This window comes from Pieris brassicae, chromosome Z (genome assembly GCF_905147105.1).
Source record: "Pieris brassicae chromosome Z, ilPieBrab1.1, whole genome shotgun sequence".
In the NCBI taxonomy this organism is placed as follows: Eukaryota; Metazoa; Arthropoda; class Insecta; order Lepidoptera; family Pieridae; genus Pieris; species Pieris brassicae.
In genome coordinates this window covers 3,900,717-3,918,977 of record NC_059680.1, presented here as the reverse complement: position 1 = coordinate 3,918,977, position 18,261 = coordinate 3,900,717, and the positions used below count along the sequence as shown (strand labels likewise).

At 35.0% G+C, this 18,261-nt stretch overlaps 1 protein-coding gene across 1 annotated transcript in view; it reads left to right on the top strand.

Moving 5' to 3' along the window:
- The first annotated feature begins 17,090 nt into the window (after positions 1-17,090).
- Positions 17,091-18,261, top strand: part of LOC123718416 — a 50,930-nt gene continuing 49,759 nt past the window's right edge. Inside the window, exon 1 of the mRNA XM_045674863.1 lies at positions 17,091-17,222. Within this exon, the coding sequence (XP_045530819.1) occupies positions 17,107-17,222 (116 nt within the window). The 5' untranslated portion in view covers positions 17,091-17,106. The remainder of the gene's footprint in view (positions 17,223-18,261) is intronic.

Genomic DNA, 18,261 nt, shown 5'->3' with positions numbered 1-18,261 from the left:
TGGAACGGTTACTCGATAACCTTTTAAATAATTAATATTGAGTGTTTAGTGACAGTATTCTTAGATTTGTAATCGTGCTCACACAGATTTCAGGTTGCCTGTAAGCTTTTGCAACGGCCTCGTAAAAAACTAAATCGCTATTTAGAACGGTTACTCGATAACCTTTTAAATAATTAATCTTAATTGAGTGTTGCTAGAAATGTTTAGTGACAGTATTCTTAGATTTGCAATCGTGCTCACACAGATTTCAGGTTGCCTGAAAGCCTTTGCAACGGCCTCGTAAAAAACTAAATCGCTATTTAGAACGGTTACTCAATAACCTTTTAAATAATTACTCTTTATTGAGTGTTGCTAAAAATGTTTAGTGACAGTATTCTTAGATTTGCAATCGTGCTCACACAGATTTCAGGTTGCCTGAAAGCCTTTGCAACGGCCTCGTAAAAAACTAAATCGCTATTTAGAACGCCTACTCGATAACCTTTTAAATAATTACTCTTTATTGAGTGTTGCTAAAAAAATTTAGTGACAGTATTCTTAGATTTGCAATCGTGCTCACACAGATTTCAGGTTGCCTGAAAGCCTTTGCAACGGCCTCGTAAAAAACTAAATCGCTATTTAGAATGGTTACTCGATAACCTTTTAAATAATTAATCTTAATTGAGTGTTGCTAGAAATGTTTAGTGACAGTATTCTTAGATTTGCAATCGTTCTCACACAGATTTCAGGTTGCCTGAAAGCCTTTGCAACGGCCTCGTAAAAAACTAAATCGCTATTTAGAACGGTTACTCAATAACCTTTTAAATAATTACTCTTTATTGAGTGTTGCTAAAAATGTTTAGTGACAGTATTCTTAGATTTGCAATCGTGCTCACACAGATTTCAGGTTGCCTGAAAGCCTTTGCAACGGCCTCGTAAAAAACTAAATCGCTATTTAGAATTGTTACTCGATAACCTTTTAAATAATTAATCTTGAGTGTTTAGTGACAGTATTCTTAGATTTGCAATCGTGCTCACACAGATTTCAGGTTGCCTGAAAGCCTTTGCAACGGCCTCGTAAAAAACTAAATCGCTATTTAGAACGGTTACTCATTAACCTTTTAAATAATTAATCTTGACTATTTAGTGACAGTATTCTTAGATTTGCAATCGTGCTCACACAGATTTCAGGTTGCCTGAAAGCCTTTGCAACGGCCTCGTAAAAAACTAAATCGCTATTTAGAACGGTTACTCGATAACCTTTTAAATAATTAATATTGAGTGTTTAGTGACAGTATTCTTAGATTTGTAATCGTGCTCACATAAATTTCAGGTTGCCTGTAAGCTTTTGCAACGGCCTCGTAAAAAACTAAATCGCTATTTAGAACGGTTACTCGATAACCTTTTAAATAATTAATCTTAATTGAGTGTTGCTAGAAATGTTTAGTGACAGTATTCTTAGATTTGCAATCGTGCTCACACAGATTTCAGGTTGCCTGAAAGCCTTTGCAACGGCCTCGTAAAAAACTAAATCGCTATTTAGAACGGTTACTCAATAACCTTTTAAATAATTACTCTTTATAGAGTGTTGCTAAAAATGTTTAGTGACAGTATTCTTAGATTTGCAATCGTGCTCACACAGATTTCAGGTTGCCTGAAAGCCTTTGCAACGGCCTCGTAAAAAACTAAATCGCTATTTAGAACGGTTACTCGATAACCTTTTAAATAATTAATCTTGAGTGTTTAGTGACAGTATTCTTAGATTTGCAATCGTGCTCACATAAATTTCAGGTTGCCTGTAAGCTTTTGCAACGGCCTCGTAAAAAACTAAATCGCTATTTAGAACGGTTACTCCATAACCTTTTAAATAATTAATCTTGACTATTTAGTGACAGTATTCTTAGATTTGCAATCGTGCTCACACAGATTTCAGGTTGCCTGAAAGCCTTTGCAACGGCCTCGTAAAAAACTAAATCGCTATTTAGAACGCCTACTCGATAACCTTTTAAATAATTACTCTTTATTGAGTGTTGCTAAAAAAATTTAGTGACAGTATTCTTAGATTTGCAATCGTGCTCACACAGATTTCAGGTTGCCTGAAAGCCTTTGCAACGGCCTCGTAAAAAACTAAATCGCTATTTAGAATTGTTACTCGATAACCTTTTAAATAATTAATCTTAATTGAGTGTTGCTAGAAATGTTTAGTGACAGTATTCTTAGATTTGCAATCGTTCTCACACAGATTTCAGGTTGCCTGAAAGCCTTTGCAACGGCCTCGTAAAAAACTAAATCGCTATTTAGAACGGTTACTCAATAACCTTTTAAATAATTACTCTTTATTGAGTGTTGCTAAAAATGTTTGGTGACAGTATTCTTAGATTTGCAATCGTGCTCACACAGATTTCAGGTTGCCTGAAAGCCTTTGCAACGGCCTCGTAAAAAACTAAATCGCTATTTAGAACGGTTACTCGATAACCTTTTAAATAATTTCTCTTTATTGAGTGTTGCTAAAAAAAATTAGTGACAGTATTCTTAGATTTGCAATCGTGCTCACACAGATTTCAGGTTGCCTGAAAGCCTTTGCAACGGCCTCGTAAAAAACTAAATCGCTATTTAGAACGGTTACTCAATAACCTTTTAAATAATTACTCTTTATTGAGTGTTGCTAAAAATGTTTAGTGACAGTATTCTTAGATTTGCAATCGTGCTCACACAGATTTCAGGTTGCCTGAAAGCCTTTGCAACGGCCTCGTAAAAAACTAAATCGCTATTTAGAACGCCTACTCGATAACCTTTTAAATAATTACTCTTTATTGAGTGTTGCTAAAAAAATTTAGTGACAGTATTCTTAGATTTGCAATCGTGCTCACACAGATTTCAGGTTGCCTGAAAGCCTTTGCAACGGCCTCGTAAAAAACTAAATCGCTATTTAGAACGGTTACTCGATAACCTTTTAAATAATTAATCTTAATTGAGTGTTGCTAGAAATGTTTAGTGACAGTATTCTTAGATTTGCAATCGTTCTCACACAGATTTCAGGTTGCCTGAAAGCCTTTGCAACGGCCTCGTAAAAAACTAAATCGCTATTTAGAACGGTTACTCGATAACCTTTTAAATAATTAATCTTAATTGAGTGTTGCTAGAAATGTTTAGTGACAGTATTCTTAGATTTGCAATCGTGCTCACACAGATTTCAGGTTGCCTGAAAGCCTTTGCAACGGCCTCGTAAAAAACTAAATCGCTATTTAGAACGGTTACTCAATAACCTTTTAAATAATTACTCTTTATTGAGTGTTGCTAAAAATGTTTAGTGACAGTATTCTTAGATTTGCAATCGTGCTCACACAGATTTCAGGTTGCCTGAAAGCCTTTGCAACGGCCTCGTAAAAAACTAAATCGCTATTTAGAACGGTTACTCGATAACCTTTTAAATAATTAATCTTGAGTGTTTAGTGACAGTATTCTTAGATTTGCAATCGTGCTCACACAGATTTCAGATTGCCTGAAAGCCTTTGCAACGGCCTCGTAAAAAACTAAATCGCTATTTAGAACGCCTACTCGATAACCTTTTAAATAATTACTCTTTATTGAGTGTTGCTAAAAAAATTTAGTGACAGTATTCTTAGATTTGCAATCGTGCTCACACAGATTTCAGGTTGCCTGAAAGCCTTTGCAACGGCCTCGTAAAAAACTAAATCGCTATTTAGAACGGTTACTCGATAACCTTTTAAATAATTAATCTTAATTGAGTGTTGCTAGAAATGTTTAGTGACAGTATTCTTAGATTTGCAATCGTTCTCACACAGATTTCAGGTTGCCTGAAAGCCTTTGCAACGGCCTCGTAAAAAACTAAATCGCTATTTAGAACGGTTACTCAATAACCTTTTAAATAATTACTCTTTATTGAGTGTTGCTAAAAATGTTTAGTGACAGTATTCTTAGATTTGCAATCGTGCTCACACAGATTTCAGGTTGCCTGAAAGCCTTTGCAACGGCCTCGTAAAAAACTAAATCGCTATTTAGAATTGTTACTCGATAACCTTTTAAATAATTAATCTTGAGTGTTTAGTGACAGTATTCTTAGATTTGCAATCGTGCTCACACAGATTTCAGGTTGCCTGAAAGCTTTTGCAACGGCCTCGTAAAAAACTAAATCGCTATTTAGAACGGTTACTCATTAACCTTTTAAATAATTAATCTTGACTATTTAGTGACAGTATTCTTAGATTTGCAATCGTGCTCACACAGATTTCAGGTTGCCTGAAAGCCTTTGCAACGGCCTCGTAAAAAACTAAATCGCTATTTAGAACGGTTACTCGATAACCTTTTAAATAATTAATATTGAGTGTTTAGTGACAGTATTCTTAGATTTGTAATCGTGCTCACATAAATTTCAGGTTGCCTGTAAGCTTTTGCAACGGCCTCGTAAAAAACTAAATCGCTATTTAGAACGGTTACTCGATAACCTTTTAAATAATTAATCTTAATTGAGTGTTGCTAGAAATGTTTAGTGACAGTATTCTTAGATTTGCAATCGTTCTCACACAGATTTCAGGTTGCCTGAAAGCCTTTGCAACGGCCTCGTAAAAAACTAAATCGCTATTTAGAACGGTTACTCAATAACCTTTTAAATAATTACTCTTTATTGAGTGTTGCTAAAAATGTTTGGTGACAGTATTCTTAGATTTGCAATCGTGCTCACACAGATTTCAGGTTGCCTGAAAGCCTTTGCAACGGCCTCGTAAAAAACTAAATCGCTATTTAGAACGGTTACTCGATAACCTTTTAAATAATTTCTCTTTATTGAGTGTTGCTAAAAATGTTTAGTGACAGTATTCTTAGATTTGCAATCGTGCTCACACAGATTTCAGGTTGCCTGAAAGCCTTTGCAACGGCCTCGTAAAAAACTAAATCGCTATTTAGAACGGTTACTCGATAACCTTTTAAATAATTAATATTGAGTGTTTAGTGACAGTATTCTTAGATTTGTAATCGTGCTCACATAAATTTCAGGTTGCCTGTAAGCTTTTGCAACGGCCTCGTAAAAAACTAAATCGCTATTTAGAACGGTTACTCGATAACCTTTTAAATAATTAATCTTAATTGAGTGTTGCTAGAAATGTTTAGTGACAGTATTCTTAGATTTGCAATCGTGCTCACACAGATTTCAGGTTGCCTGAAAGCCTTTGCAACGGCCTCGTAAAAAACTAAATCGCTATTTAGAACGGTTACTCAATAACCTTTTAAATAATTACTCTTTATTGAGTGTTGCTAAAAATGTTTAGTGACAGTATTCTTAGATTTGCAATCGTGCTCACACAGATTTCAGGTTGCCTGAAAGCCTTTGCAACGGCCTCGTAAAAAACTAAATCGCTATTTAGAACGGTTACTCGATAACCTTTTAAATAATTAATCTTGAGTGTTTAGTGACAGTATTCTTAGATTTGCAATCGTGCTCACACAGATTTCAGATTGCCTGAAAGCCTTTGCAACGGCCTCGTAAAAAACTAAATCGCTATTTAGAACGCCTACTCGATAACCTTTTAAATAATTACTCTTTATTGAGTGTTGCTAAAAAAATTTAGTGACAGTATTCTTAGATTTGCAATCGTGCTCACACAGATTTCAGGTTGCCTGAAAGCCTTTGCAACGGCCTCGTAAAAAACTAAATCGCTATTTAGAACGGTTACTCGATAACCTTTTAAATAATTAATCTTAATTGAGTGTTGCTAGAAATGTTTAGTGACAGTATTCTTAGATTTGCAATCGTTCTCACACAGATTTCAGGTTGCCTGAAAGCCTTTGCAACGGCCTCGTAAAAAACTAAATCGCTATTTAGAACGGTTACTCAATAACCTTTTAAATAATTACTCTTTATTGAGTGTTGCTAAAAATGTTTAGTGACAGTATTCTTAGATTTGCAATCGTGCTCACACAGATTTCAGGTTGCCTGAAAGCCTTTGCAACGGCCTCGTAAAAAACTAAATCGCTATTTAGAATTGTTACTCGATAACCTTTTAAATAATTAATCTTGAGTGTTTAGTGACAGTATTCTTAGATTTGCAATCGTGCTCACACAGATTTCAGGTTGCCTGAAAGCTTTTGCAACGGCCTCGTAAAAAACTAAATCGCTATTTAGAACGGTTACTCATTAACCTTTTAAATAATTAATCTTGAGTATTTAGTGACAGTATTCTTAGATTTGCAATCGTGCTCACACAGATTTCAGGTTGCCTGAAAGCCTTTGCAACGGCCTCGTAAAAAACTAAATCGCTATTTAGAACGGTTACTCGATAACCTTTTAAATAATTAATATTGAGTGTTTAGTGACAGTATTCTTAGATTTGTAATCGTGCTCACATAAATTTCAGGTTGCCTGTAAGCTTTTGCAACGGCCTCGTAAAAAACTAAATCGCTATTTAGAACGGTTACTCGATAACCTTTTAAATAATTAATCTTAATTGAGTGTTGCTAGAAATGTTTAGTGACAGTATTCTTAGATTTGCAATCGTGCTCACACAGATTTCAGGTTGCCTGAAAGCCTTTGCAACGGCCTCGTAAAAAACTAAATCGCTATTTAGAACGGTTACTCATTAACCTTTTAAATAATTAATCTTGACTATTTAGTGACAGTATTCTTAGATTTGCAATCGTGCTCACACAGATTTCAGGTTGCCTGAAAGCCTTTGCAACGGCCTCGTAAAAAACTAAATCGCTATTTAGAACGGTTACTCGATAACCTTTTAAATAATTAATATTGAGTGTTTAGTGACAGTATTCTTAGATTTGTAATCGTGCTCACATAAATTTCAGGTTGCCTGTAAGCTTTTGCAACGGCCTCGTAAAAAACTAAATCGCTATTTAGAACGGTTACTCGATAACCTTTTAAATAATTAATCTTAATTGAGTGTTGCTAGAAATGTTTAGTCACAGTATTCTTAGATTTGCAATCGTGCTCACACAGATTTCAGGTTGCCTGAAAGCCTTTGCAACGGCCTCGTAAAAAACTAAATCGCTATTTAGAACGGTTACTCAATAACCTTTTAAATAATTACTCTTTATTGAGTGTTGCTAAAAATGTTTAGTGACAGTATTCTTAGATTTGCAATCGTGCTCACACAGATTTCAGGTTGCCTGAAAGCCTTTGCAACGGCCTCGTAAAAAACTAAATCGCTATTTAGAACGGTTACTCGATAACCTTTTAAATAATTAATCTTGAGTGTTTAGTGACAGTATTCTTAGATTTGCAATCGTGCTCACACAGATTTCAGGTTGCCTGAAAGCCTTTGCAACGGCCTCGTAAAAAACTAAATCGCTATTTAGAACGCCTACTCGATAACCTTTTAAATAATTACTCTTTATTAAGTGTTGCTAAAAAAATTTAGTGACAGTATTCTTAGATTTGCAATCCGCTCACACAGATTTCAGGTTGCCTGAAAGCCTTTGCAACGGCCTCGTAAAAAACTAAATCGCTATTTAGAACGGTTACTCGATAACCTTTTAAATAATTAATCTTGAGTGTTTAGTGACAGTATTCTTAGATTTGCAATCGTGCTCACATAAATTTCAGGTTGCCTGTAAGCTTTTGCAACGGCCTCGTAAAAAACTAAATCGCTATTTAGAACGGTTACTCCATAACCTTTTAAATAATTAATCTTGACTATTTAGTGACAGTATTCTTAGATTTGCAATCGTGCTCACACAGATTTCAGGTTGCCTGAAGCCTTTGCAACGGCCTCGTAAAAAACTAAATCGCTATTTGGAACGGTTACTCGATAACCTTTTAAATAATTAATCTTAATTGAGTGTTGCTAGAAATGTTTAGTGACAGTATTCTTAGATTTGCAATCGTGCTCACATAAATTTCAGGTTGCCTGTAAGTCTTTGCAACGGCCTCGTAAAACACTAAATCGCTATTTAGAACGGTTACTCGATAACCTTTTAAATAATTACTCTTTATTGAGTGTTGCTAAAAAAATTTAGTGACAGTATTCTTAGATTTGCAATCGTGCTCACACAGATTTCAGGTTGCCTGAAAGCCTTTGCATCGGCCTCGTAAAAAACTAAATCGCTATTTAGAACGGTTACTCGATAACCTTTTAAATAATTAATCTAAATTGAGTGTTGCTAGAAATGTTTAGTGACAGTATTCTTAGATTTGCAATCGTGCTCACACAGATTTCAGGTTGCCTGAAAGCCTTTGCAACGGCCTCGTAAAAAACTAAATCGCTATTTAGAACGGTTACTCAATAACCTTTTAAATAATTACTCTTTATTGAGTGTTGCTAAAAATGTTTAGTGACAGTATTCTTAGATTTGCAATCGTGCTCACACAGATTTCAGGTTGCCTGAAAGCCTTTGCAACGGCCTCGTAAAAAACTAAATCGCTATTTGGAACGGTTACTCGATAACCTTTTAAATAATTAATCTTAATTGAGTGTTGCTAGAAATGTTTAGTGACAGTATTCTTAGATTTGCAATCGTGCTCACACAGATTTCAGGTTGCCTGAAAGCCTTTGCAACGGCCTCGTAAAAAACTAAATCGCTATTTAGAACGGTTACTCAATAACCTTTTAAATAATTACTCTTTATTGAGTGTTGCTAAAAATGTTTAGTGACAGTATTCTTAGATTTGCAATCGTGCTCATACAGATTTCAGGTTGCCTGAAAGCCTTTGCAACGGCCTCGTAAAAAACTAAATCGCTATTTAGAACGGTTACTCGATAACCTTTTAAATAATTAATCTTGAGTGTTTAGTGACAGTATTCTTAGATTTGCAATCGTGCTCACACAGATTTCAGGTTGCCTGAAAGCCTTTGCAACGGCCTCGTAAAAAACTAAATCGCTATTTAGAACGCCTACTCGATAACCTTTTAAATAATTACTCTTTATTAAGTGTTGCTAAAAAAATTTAGTGACAGTAATCTTAGATTTGCAATCCGCTCACACAGATTTCAGGTTGCCTGAAAGCCTTTGCAACGGCCTCGTAAAAAACTAAATCGCTATTTAGAACGGTTACTCGACAACCTTTTAAATAATTAATCTTGAGTGTTTAGTGACAGTATTCTTAGATTTGCAATCGTGCTCACATAAATTTCAGGTTGCCTGTAAGCTTTTGCAACGGCCTCGTAAAAAACTAAATCGCTATTTAGAATGGTTACTCAATAACCTTTTAAATAATTACTCTTTATTGAGTGTTGTTAGAAATGTTTAGTGACAGTATTCTTAGATTTGCAATCGTGCTCACACAGATTTCAGGTTGCCTGAAAGCCTTTGCAACGGCCTCGTAAAAAACTAAATCGCTATTTAGAACGGTTACTCGATAACCTTTTAAATAATTAATCTTAATTGAGTGTTGCTAGAAATGTTTAGTGACAGTATTCTTAGATTTGCAATCGTTCTCACACAGATTTCAGGTTGCCTGAAAGCCTTTGCAACGGCCTCGTAAAAAACTAAATCGCTATTTGGAACGGTTACTCGATAACCTTTTAAATAATTAATCTTAATTGAGTGTTACTGAAAATGTTTAGTGACAGTATTCTTAGATTTGCAATCGTGCTCACATAAATTTCAGGTTGCCTGTAAGCTTTTGCAACGGCCTCGTAAAAAACTAAATCGCTATTTAGAACGGTTACTCAATAACCTTTATTGAGTGTTGTTAGAAATGTTTAGTGACAGTATTCTCAGATTTTCAATCGTGCTCACACAGATTTCAGGTTGCCTGAAAGCCTTTGCAACCGCCTCGTAATGAAATAAATAGGCATTTAGAACGGTTACTCGATAACCTTTAAAGTAATTAGTCTTAATCATAAATTCAGTTTCATTTAAGTAAGATATTGTTCGTTGATGTTGCTGTATTAAAAAAATTCATGCGAATTGTAAGTACACATCTAGTAAATGACAATTGTTTTTGATGTCCGAGATCTCCTACATATTTTGGCCTAAATATTTAATTATTTATAGACTTACGAAGTAAAGATAATATAAGCCATTACATATAATAAATTGTACAGATACCGGCAAACTTCTTGCGCAGAGGCGATTTTTAGGTGTCATTGGGCGAGCGGTGGTATGCGGCGGCGGAAGAGTTACATGTCGATCGCTTGGTTGGTAAATCAGTTGACGTTTGTGTCCCGCGCTGTGCAAACTTTCCCCCACTCCCTTGTTTAATGCTCAAGAAGTTTGCCGGTATCTGTAGTAGTGTTTTAATATTTAATTTTAAGATATAGTAGCCGTTTATAAAAATTTACTTATTATAATAATTGTAATTAATGAGTTTGTTAGTATTATCCATTTTGGTCACATAATAGTATAATATAATATTTATACAATGTAATGATAAAATTTACATTAGTAGACAATGTCAGGCCTATACGGGCCTATGTTCTATACATAGAGAACCAAATTGTTAACTTATGCTTCGACAACTTTTTTGTGCTGGTATTTCAGACCTTGGGTTCCTGGCCTTTTACTGTACAACGTGGGTTTTGCTCCGACAGTTTATTGATTAAAATTGAATTATGAGCCTAGTATGAGTTGACAACGAATAGAACGAAGCCGGATATCGCTCCTGCTATCAGGAGAACGTCTAACTCTCTACGGAGTGCTCGTACAGCGCATTCCATTTACGGTAAAGATACGAACGTATACGGTCATTCAAGTACGCAATTATATCTTCTTACGTACAAGAATTGATCGAATTATTAATGGAAAAATCAAATTTAAGCGTTCGACTCTCATACCTGAGGTCGAGCGTTCGAAGTACTGTCCACTGGCTGTGCATCAAGCGTTGTTTCGTTCAATATGCGCAATCAAAACTTGTTCCTACGGTGTAGGCAAATATCGTGAGGAAAGCGGTCTTAAACAATGTGCTAGGAACAGACGCTTAGATGGTAGACGATTGCTTATAAAATTCAAAAAGTTTAGAGAAACGGTTTGATCTATGGCCAATATGGATCTTTCTTTATGGTCGTCTTGTAGTTGTAACGCTAATTGTTTTTTTTCTAATTACTAAGTGATATTAATTGATTCAACACGAGGGAGTTTAGTTATCAGCGGTAATCTTAATATTAATCGGCATCAAAGGATTTTAATCATTATTGAAAACCAAATTTCTCAAAGTAGAGCTTTGCTATTAATTTTTAATGCCTTCCTAAAATGTTGGGATTGAGTTGTGTGCGCAGGATCGTCTTTTTGGACTATTTTGCCTGCGCATATCAACGGCATCAACTACTCGGTAAGATATGCAAATATGAGCTTTTTCGCTATTTTTGTAAAAAAAATATTTTTTTAGGAAAAATATCAAATGTTCTCGTATTTTTAAGTGACTTAATTATAGGGAGCGTCGTAGACAAGCGGCGGATTAGGTCTTTTTAATCTTAGCTAAAATTACTATGCATTTTTGAGCGGTGAGCTTAAATAATATTAAATATGAAATTATAATTCAATTGCAGTTAATAGTCGATAGCTAATAAAGGGTCAAATTATTGTTCGTAAATGAAAGATTTAACGACGAATTTTTCAGTCCTAGGGCACGATTTGGACGGTCCGTTTGTGATAAATTCCCGATTTCTGTACAGACTTACTTTTTCTTAATTTTAATTATACACGAGTCAGTTGTAATTTAGAGACTTAGTATAAATTTTTGAAGTGTTTTACTATTTCTATAAATTTACTATTTCTTAGGTTAAACCTGTAAGTACCTATTCTTTCATGAGCTCAAACACAATTTAGAGATTTTCTATAAAGGATTTGTTTGATTATTTGCCATTGATTTGCAAATCTAGTATTTACAACTGTTATGCAATATCAATATTAGTAGGACGATATTTTCTGTATAGTTACGACCATTTTTTCGTTACCTTGGTATATTGGTGTCTAATAAAAACAACCGAGCTTGCAATGCACACTCGCAGTTGTTGTATAATATTTTCACAGGCTCTTTCCCCGACTATTTTGTCAGCGGAGGTATTGATTGAATTGCACACAATAACAAAAAAATCCGGAACGAAAGGATACATATAAACAAAGGAAATTATTATTATTCGATATATCGAACAACTTCAGCATCTTTGTTTATACCGTTGCAGCGCAATTAATTGTTTGACATGTTTAAGCATAAAAGATTTGTATTGTGCAAATATTATTTTTTCTCTTTAATTCTCTTTTTTGTTAATGGTAATAATAAAAACTACATTATGTAAAGTTTGTATAAAAATGATGAATTGTATGGGATTAAATTGTAAAAGAGGAAATGTGGTAATTTTTGTTTAATGTTTTTAATGAAAGTATTTCGTAGTAGGTCTATTAATTTGTACATGTCTTTCACTAGTCGATGTCTAGTCAATAATTATAATGTATTCATGTGTAAGTGGGCTGTAGTTCGATTTGATTCGTTTATTAAAGAGGAGACTAAGGGAATACTTACGAGTCACAGTCAATTTAATGATCGTTTAATAAGCTAATGGTTTGCTAATAAATGGTTTACGTAAAAACATTCCTTTCTGTGTATGTGAGTATATTTTCTTTATTTCAAAATATTTGCTTAAAGGACTTTGATATAATTAATAAAACCCGGTTGTAATAGTGAGGATAAAAGTCTTACTTATCTAAAAACATAAGAATATTGTAAACTACTAAAATGGTATATCTGTGAGAAGGTAGTCATTAATTACCGTAGAACTAAAACATTTAAGTGGTCAAATTCTTAAAATATAATTTCCTAAATTTGTTTTATAATAGAATTATAAATAACAAGGTATTCACGTATTCCTTTTTATATATACTTTAGTAAGACCCATATATGAAAGGGGATACCGATTATATGCTAATTAAATCCAATTTTCAATGTTATCGTCAATATTTATGATCAATAAGACATTTACAAAATCGGTCTTCTTTAATTAATAAAATAGATTTAAGCAAATGTAAATTATATTATTTTAACAGTGGCTTATGAAATATCTATTGTTTAATAAATGTTGATTTAATATAGAAAATTTTGACATTAACTTTAAATAGAAGATTTTGTCTGTTACAGTATTTTGTCTCATAAGCCGCTCGGTATGGTTTTTTGATAAGATTCCAGAAGGTTCTTAACATAATTATTCTATAAAATTATTGCTCGTCTTATATTTAAACGTTTTTGTGCATTATAATGTAGATGAAATAAATAAAAGTGAATATATTTCGTTTTATTAACCTCTATTATTGATTAAATAAAAAGCTACTGAAATTGCCGACGAGCTAATTTTAGCCAATTATTTTTGTAGCCTTAGATCCAAACGTAAATGAAATAATGCTCGTCCTACAAATAATAAACTACTGAAATATGTGTGAAATTGTCGGTTACGCTGGGTAAGGTTGATACTTTCAAATTATAGAGCGATATTTGCGAGGGTCGTTTACGACGACTATCTGTGAATGTAACAGGTGCAGAATATATTCCTAAGTTCATATAAAGGTAATTGAAGAGCTGGGTTTTCTTTTTAGGAATACTATGTATGTAGTACTACAAATTTTCCATCACTAATATTTTGAGATACCAATCATATTGATCCTAGTTGGAAGTTATATACAAAGTAAGGAAGATAAGCTTATCAGGTATGTATAAAATCTACTAGAGACGCATAAATGTGTTTGTGGCGTGGCGCATTATTGGAAGCAGACTGGATTTTAAATTGGAAATGGTAAAAACCTATATATAAATCTAGTAGCACAACACCTTATTGTAATAAAAAACATACAAATCTAATTTCTAATAACAGTGTTTCCCGACGATTCATGAAAACTAAATGTAAATTATGTTTCACTGTGATGCCGTAAAATCGGTGCAGTTCGATTGATTTTTCTTCGATAAGGGGGTTAGTCTTCATGTGTTTTCTTTTTATGAAAGTTGACGAGGTCTAGATACTCTTGACTCCACTTTGTTTTGTAGGTAGAGCCTCAGATTTCTGTATCTGTTTCATGATCATTGGTTTATCTAATAGGCAAGTAGGTGATCAGCTTTATATGCTTGTCACAAAAAGAGCAAACACAAAAAGCCTTGAAGGCATTCCAAGAACCGTCATCGTCAGCTTCCTCCATTCTTTAAATAATTAGTGGAAGTGACAGATTGCCATCAATGCTATCAGCAAGCACCGAGCGATAGTAGCCCCAAGCCGGACACTCCTCAACTGTATGCCTCACCGTATCTGACTGTATAGATATACAGTCACAATTATGACAAGCGGGTGTCGCCTCTCTTCCAACGATTCGATGCAGATAATTTCCGAAGCTTCCATGGCTAGAGATAACCTGCACGAGCCGATAGGAAAGCGAAAAAGGGACAAAAAGGGACGAATAAGATCAACGGTTTGTAAACCAAACCGACATTCACTTAACTCATTCCTCCATTCTTGCAAAATTAAGCGGCGATACTCCTCCTTCCACACCTTGACTAACTCCAGAGGTGGGTCACAACCACCAGTCCTGGCTTCAGCTCTTCTCCAAAAAATGTCCCCAAAGCTAGAGCTTCCAAGTGCCAAGGTGGAGTGGCGGCTATGACACATGCTGCACAGGATACTGTACGGTATGCTCTCGCAATTCTAATGGCAACTTTACGCTGTGACCGCCTCAGTATACCTTTGTTGTAAAATATCAACTTATCCGCCCATATCGGACACCCATAAAGAGCCTTCGCACGTACTACACCAGCATAAAGAACCCTACAGCCCCCACCTGGCCCACCGATATTTGGCATTGTACGACCCAAAGCCATTGCAGTTGACTCAAGCAGGGGTGCCAGGGCTGCAAAATGAGCTTTGAAAGTCCAACGGGCATCAAGAACCAACCCTAGGTATTTTAAAGTCGACTTTTCTGCCATATGAACGCCATCCACAATTATTTCAGCGCCTCTAGGTGAAGGCCTCCTAGCAAAACAAATGACTTCAGATTTTTGTAAAGCCGATCGAAGACCAAGTCGTCTTATACGAGTCACTACTTGTTCTACTCCTAACGGTAAGAGAAACTGTCTGTGTAGTCTATAGTGTGCGACTCCTCGTATTTCAAATCTTGCTCACAAAGCAAAATGTCGCTCATCCGCTTGCTGGTATCTCGAAACATTCGTATATCGAGGTATCACTGTACTGTAATATAAAGATATGCGGAAATAAGTATTCAGCCTCGCTTTTGTTGAAATTGCGTTTCAGTTCGAAACGTGAGAACCTGTTTTTTGATTAATGTAACTGCGATTGAATGGTTGAGTTCCCAATTTAATTAGGACCATCCAATAATTTATTCCTAGTGTTTGTTAACAACCTACTGTCCAAATATCGGCTATTTACGAAGCGGATATTACGACTGTTTGTCAGATAAATAGCACCGATATTAATATTTACTTAGCTTGTAAATTGACTTTTGAGTAGCAACGTTTATATTAAATTTATATTTACACTTAAATGCACATATGCTGGTCGTAATAAATATACGCAGTGAAGGTTCCACAACTGACCATTTCTTAAGGCAATTTGCCGCGCACCACCCCTATGTGGAACCAGCTTACTGAAGTATTTCTAAAACAAATCTTAGGTTAGGGTCCTTCAAGAAGAGAGCGTACCTGTTTTGAAAAGGGCGGCATCGAACTTGCGAGCCTTCTGGCAACGTGAGTGTCAATGGGCGTATCACTTAACATCAGATGAGCCTCGTGCCCGTTTGTCTCCTATTCCATAAGAAAAAAGATTCCACATCGGACACGATAATTATGAATTATTTACTGGGTAAGTCTTAACAATTTTGCATACAAATGTTTCGATGACTCATAGACAATCACTTCATATTACTGAAGTCTCTACCGATGTACCCAAAAACTACTGCATTCATGAAAATGCGGTTTTCGCCAATAGATTGATTCACTGTTATTTCTATAGTATTACGGGATTTTCTAGGATTACGGGTCATGTGTATTTTTCTACGTACAAGATGTAGATATAGAACTCAAAGATTGCAACGCGGATACTATGTCTAAATCAATCAAAAGCCAATCACAAGCCATTATTACAATAAGAATCCTAGAACTTTAGTTCTTATTGGAATACTTGGTACAGGTACTTAAAATACAATATCCGTGTAAACATAAGTGTATTTGATTATTATTTTTGATGGGAATTTAGACCTAAGCTGATAAATATTTCTATTTGTTTTCCTTAAACGGTTGGGTGATATAGGATGTATATCCAAGAAATATTGGTGACGATGTAGAAAGGTTAGATTCCAGACTAAGGTTAGAAATAGAATACTGTTTGAACTTTAAACAGCTGCCTAAACTCCTAGGTTGGTTTTTACAGACGGAAATTGGAAGATTCTGTTGATTTTGAATATTAGAAATTATTTTTCCCCAATAAATAGTTAAACATTGGTAATTTTCAGGTATTTGAGCATTTAAATTTTTTTATAAGACCGTAACGCCGGCTAGAGACCTCCAATCGTAAAGTGACAAAATTTTAAATTTGCTTGTTTCAGGTAACTATCCGCCTATGAAACTGTGTTCCAGTCAAAGCAAGGCTTTCAGTACTTTCGTTGCGTTCCGAATGGATCCATATAATGCTGCTGTATTCAATATGACTGCGATATTTCAATATAACCGTTTTACAGAATTATTTTAACTTCCTATCAATAACTACATCCAAGTCACGAATCTCCTTAACCTCTCTCAACGATGCGACGTCAAGCTACTACATAGTAACAAGCAGTTTTTTTGTGTAATTAATATGAATGCTTGCATTGAGAATCATACCATCTAATGAGCACCGATCTGCTTAACCATTAAGATCACTTAGAACAGGAGCAGCGTCAGAGGCAGTGTCAATAACTTGGTCCCAAATATGATCCTTGAGGAACACCAAATCGCGCAATGTAGACTCAGCGTCTCCAACAACTACTGACTGAGGTCTTCTAAACTAAATGAAATTTAAAGAAAACCCAGAACCATGTTGAAAATTAATGTGCATTTGGATAACACATGTGAAGACAAGATATTGGCGAAATATTCGCGTACGATACGCCACCAGTGTTACATTTTTTGGTATTATTTATAGAATGTGAACGGGCGGCGATGTAAGAACGCAGTATGGCGCGCGCGCTCCGTGCGTAGTCATGGAGGCACCTGCCTTCCCAAGAACTGGAGTCCAGACGACCCGGGCAGCCCCCGGGAGCGAGGCTTGCATTGCTTTACCCCTACCTATAGGAACACCGCCCTTCACATACGAATGGTAAGTAGAAATGACTCCTTAACTCAATCAACGTCTTCGCGTGTTTAGAATAAAGCGTATAGTCGTATAACCGGCACACCGGCTTGCGTTGTTTGTTTTTAGTGTGTATTAATATCGACTAGGACGACTAGTAGTCACTTGACACTAACAATCGCTTAATATTACTTTAAATAACATTTGGAGATCTAGATATTACACTTAAATGTCAAATTATACCGTTCAGAAAGTTTGCTAACATGCATAAAAAGATTGTGTTATTCGGACGAAACTGTTTTCATTTAGGTCTTCCTGAATACCTAAAGGCCACTGAAATATAAGTACTGAAATCTAAAGTATTCATTTTCAGTTGGTATGGAATAAATAGTGATAGATCCTGCATTTTAGTTGAATTATCAAACAACTGAAACTCTTTTGAATAGACCTATGTTAAATATGACATAAAATTAATTAATTAATAAAATTCAAAACCCACCTGTTTTAGACGGTGATTCAAACTAGGTCGACGAATATTCAATTGCAATCATGCAACATCAGGACTAGTTTTTTTGTAATGATTTATGAAAATCTTATTTTTTATAAAACATCAGACCAGTCATTTGAACGCAACCCCTTGCGTTTGTTCAGTACTTATTCAGTCAGAAGGAGAACCAAACAAATCAGCTCCAAGGTCTATGGTCTCCAAGGTCATGCGTAGCTCCGTGAATAATATTTGTCTAGGTGATCGGCTACGACAGCCTTAATTGATATTACTCGTAGATTAAATCCTTGTTATCCACATCGTACTTAATTTTTATATTAATTAGACATTATTGACTTAGAAAATTATAATTAGATAGTATTGAATATTTTAACAAAGAGGTATCAAATAGGTCTGTGCTTCCTAGTAACTTTTGGGTATTTGATGTTGTTGGATGTTTATGATGACCATGAAAAACTCAGAGTTAAGAGCCGGGAAGCCAGAAAAACTGTATAACACACAATTAATTGATTAACAAGTATTTCTTTGGTGTTCTTGGTAGGTTTAGCATAACTGTCTTGT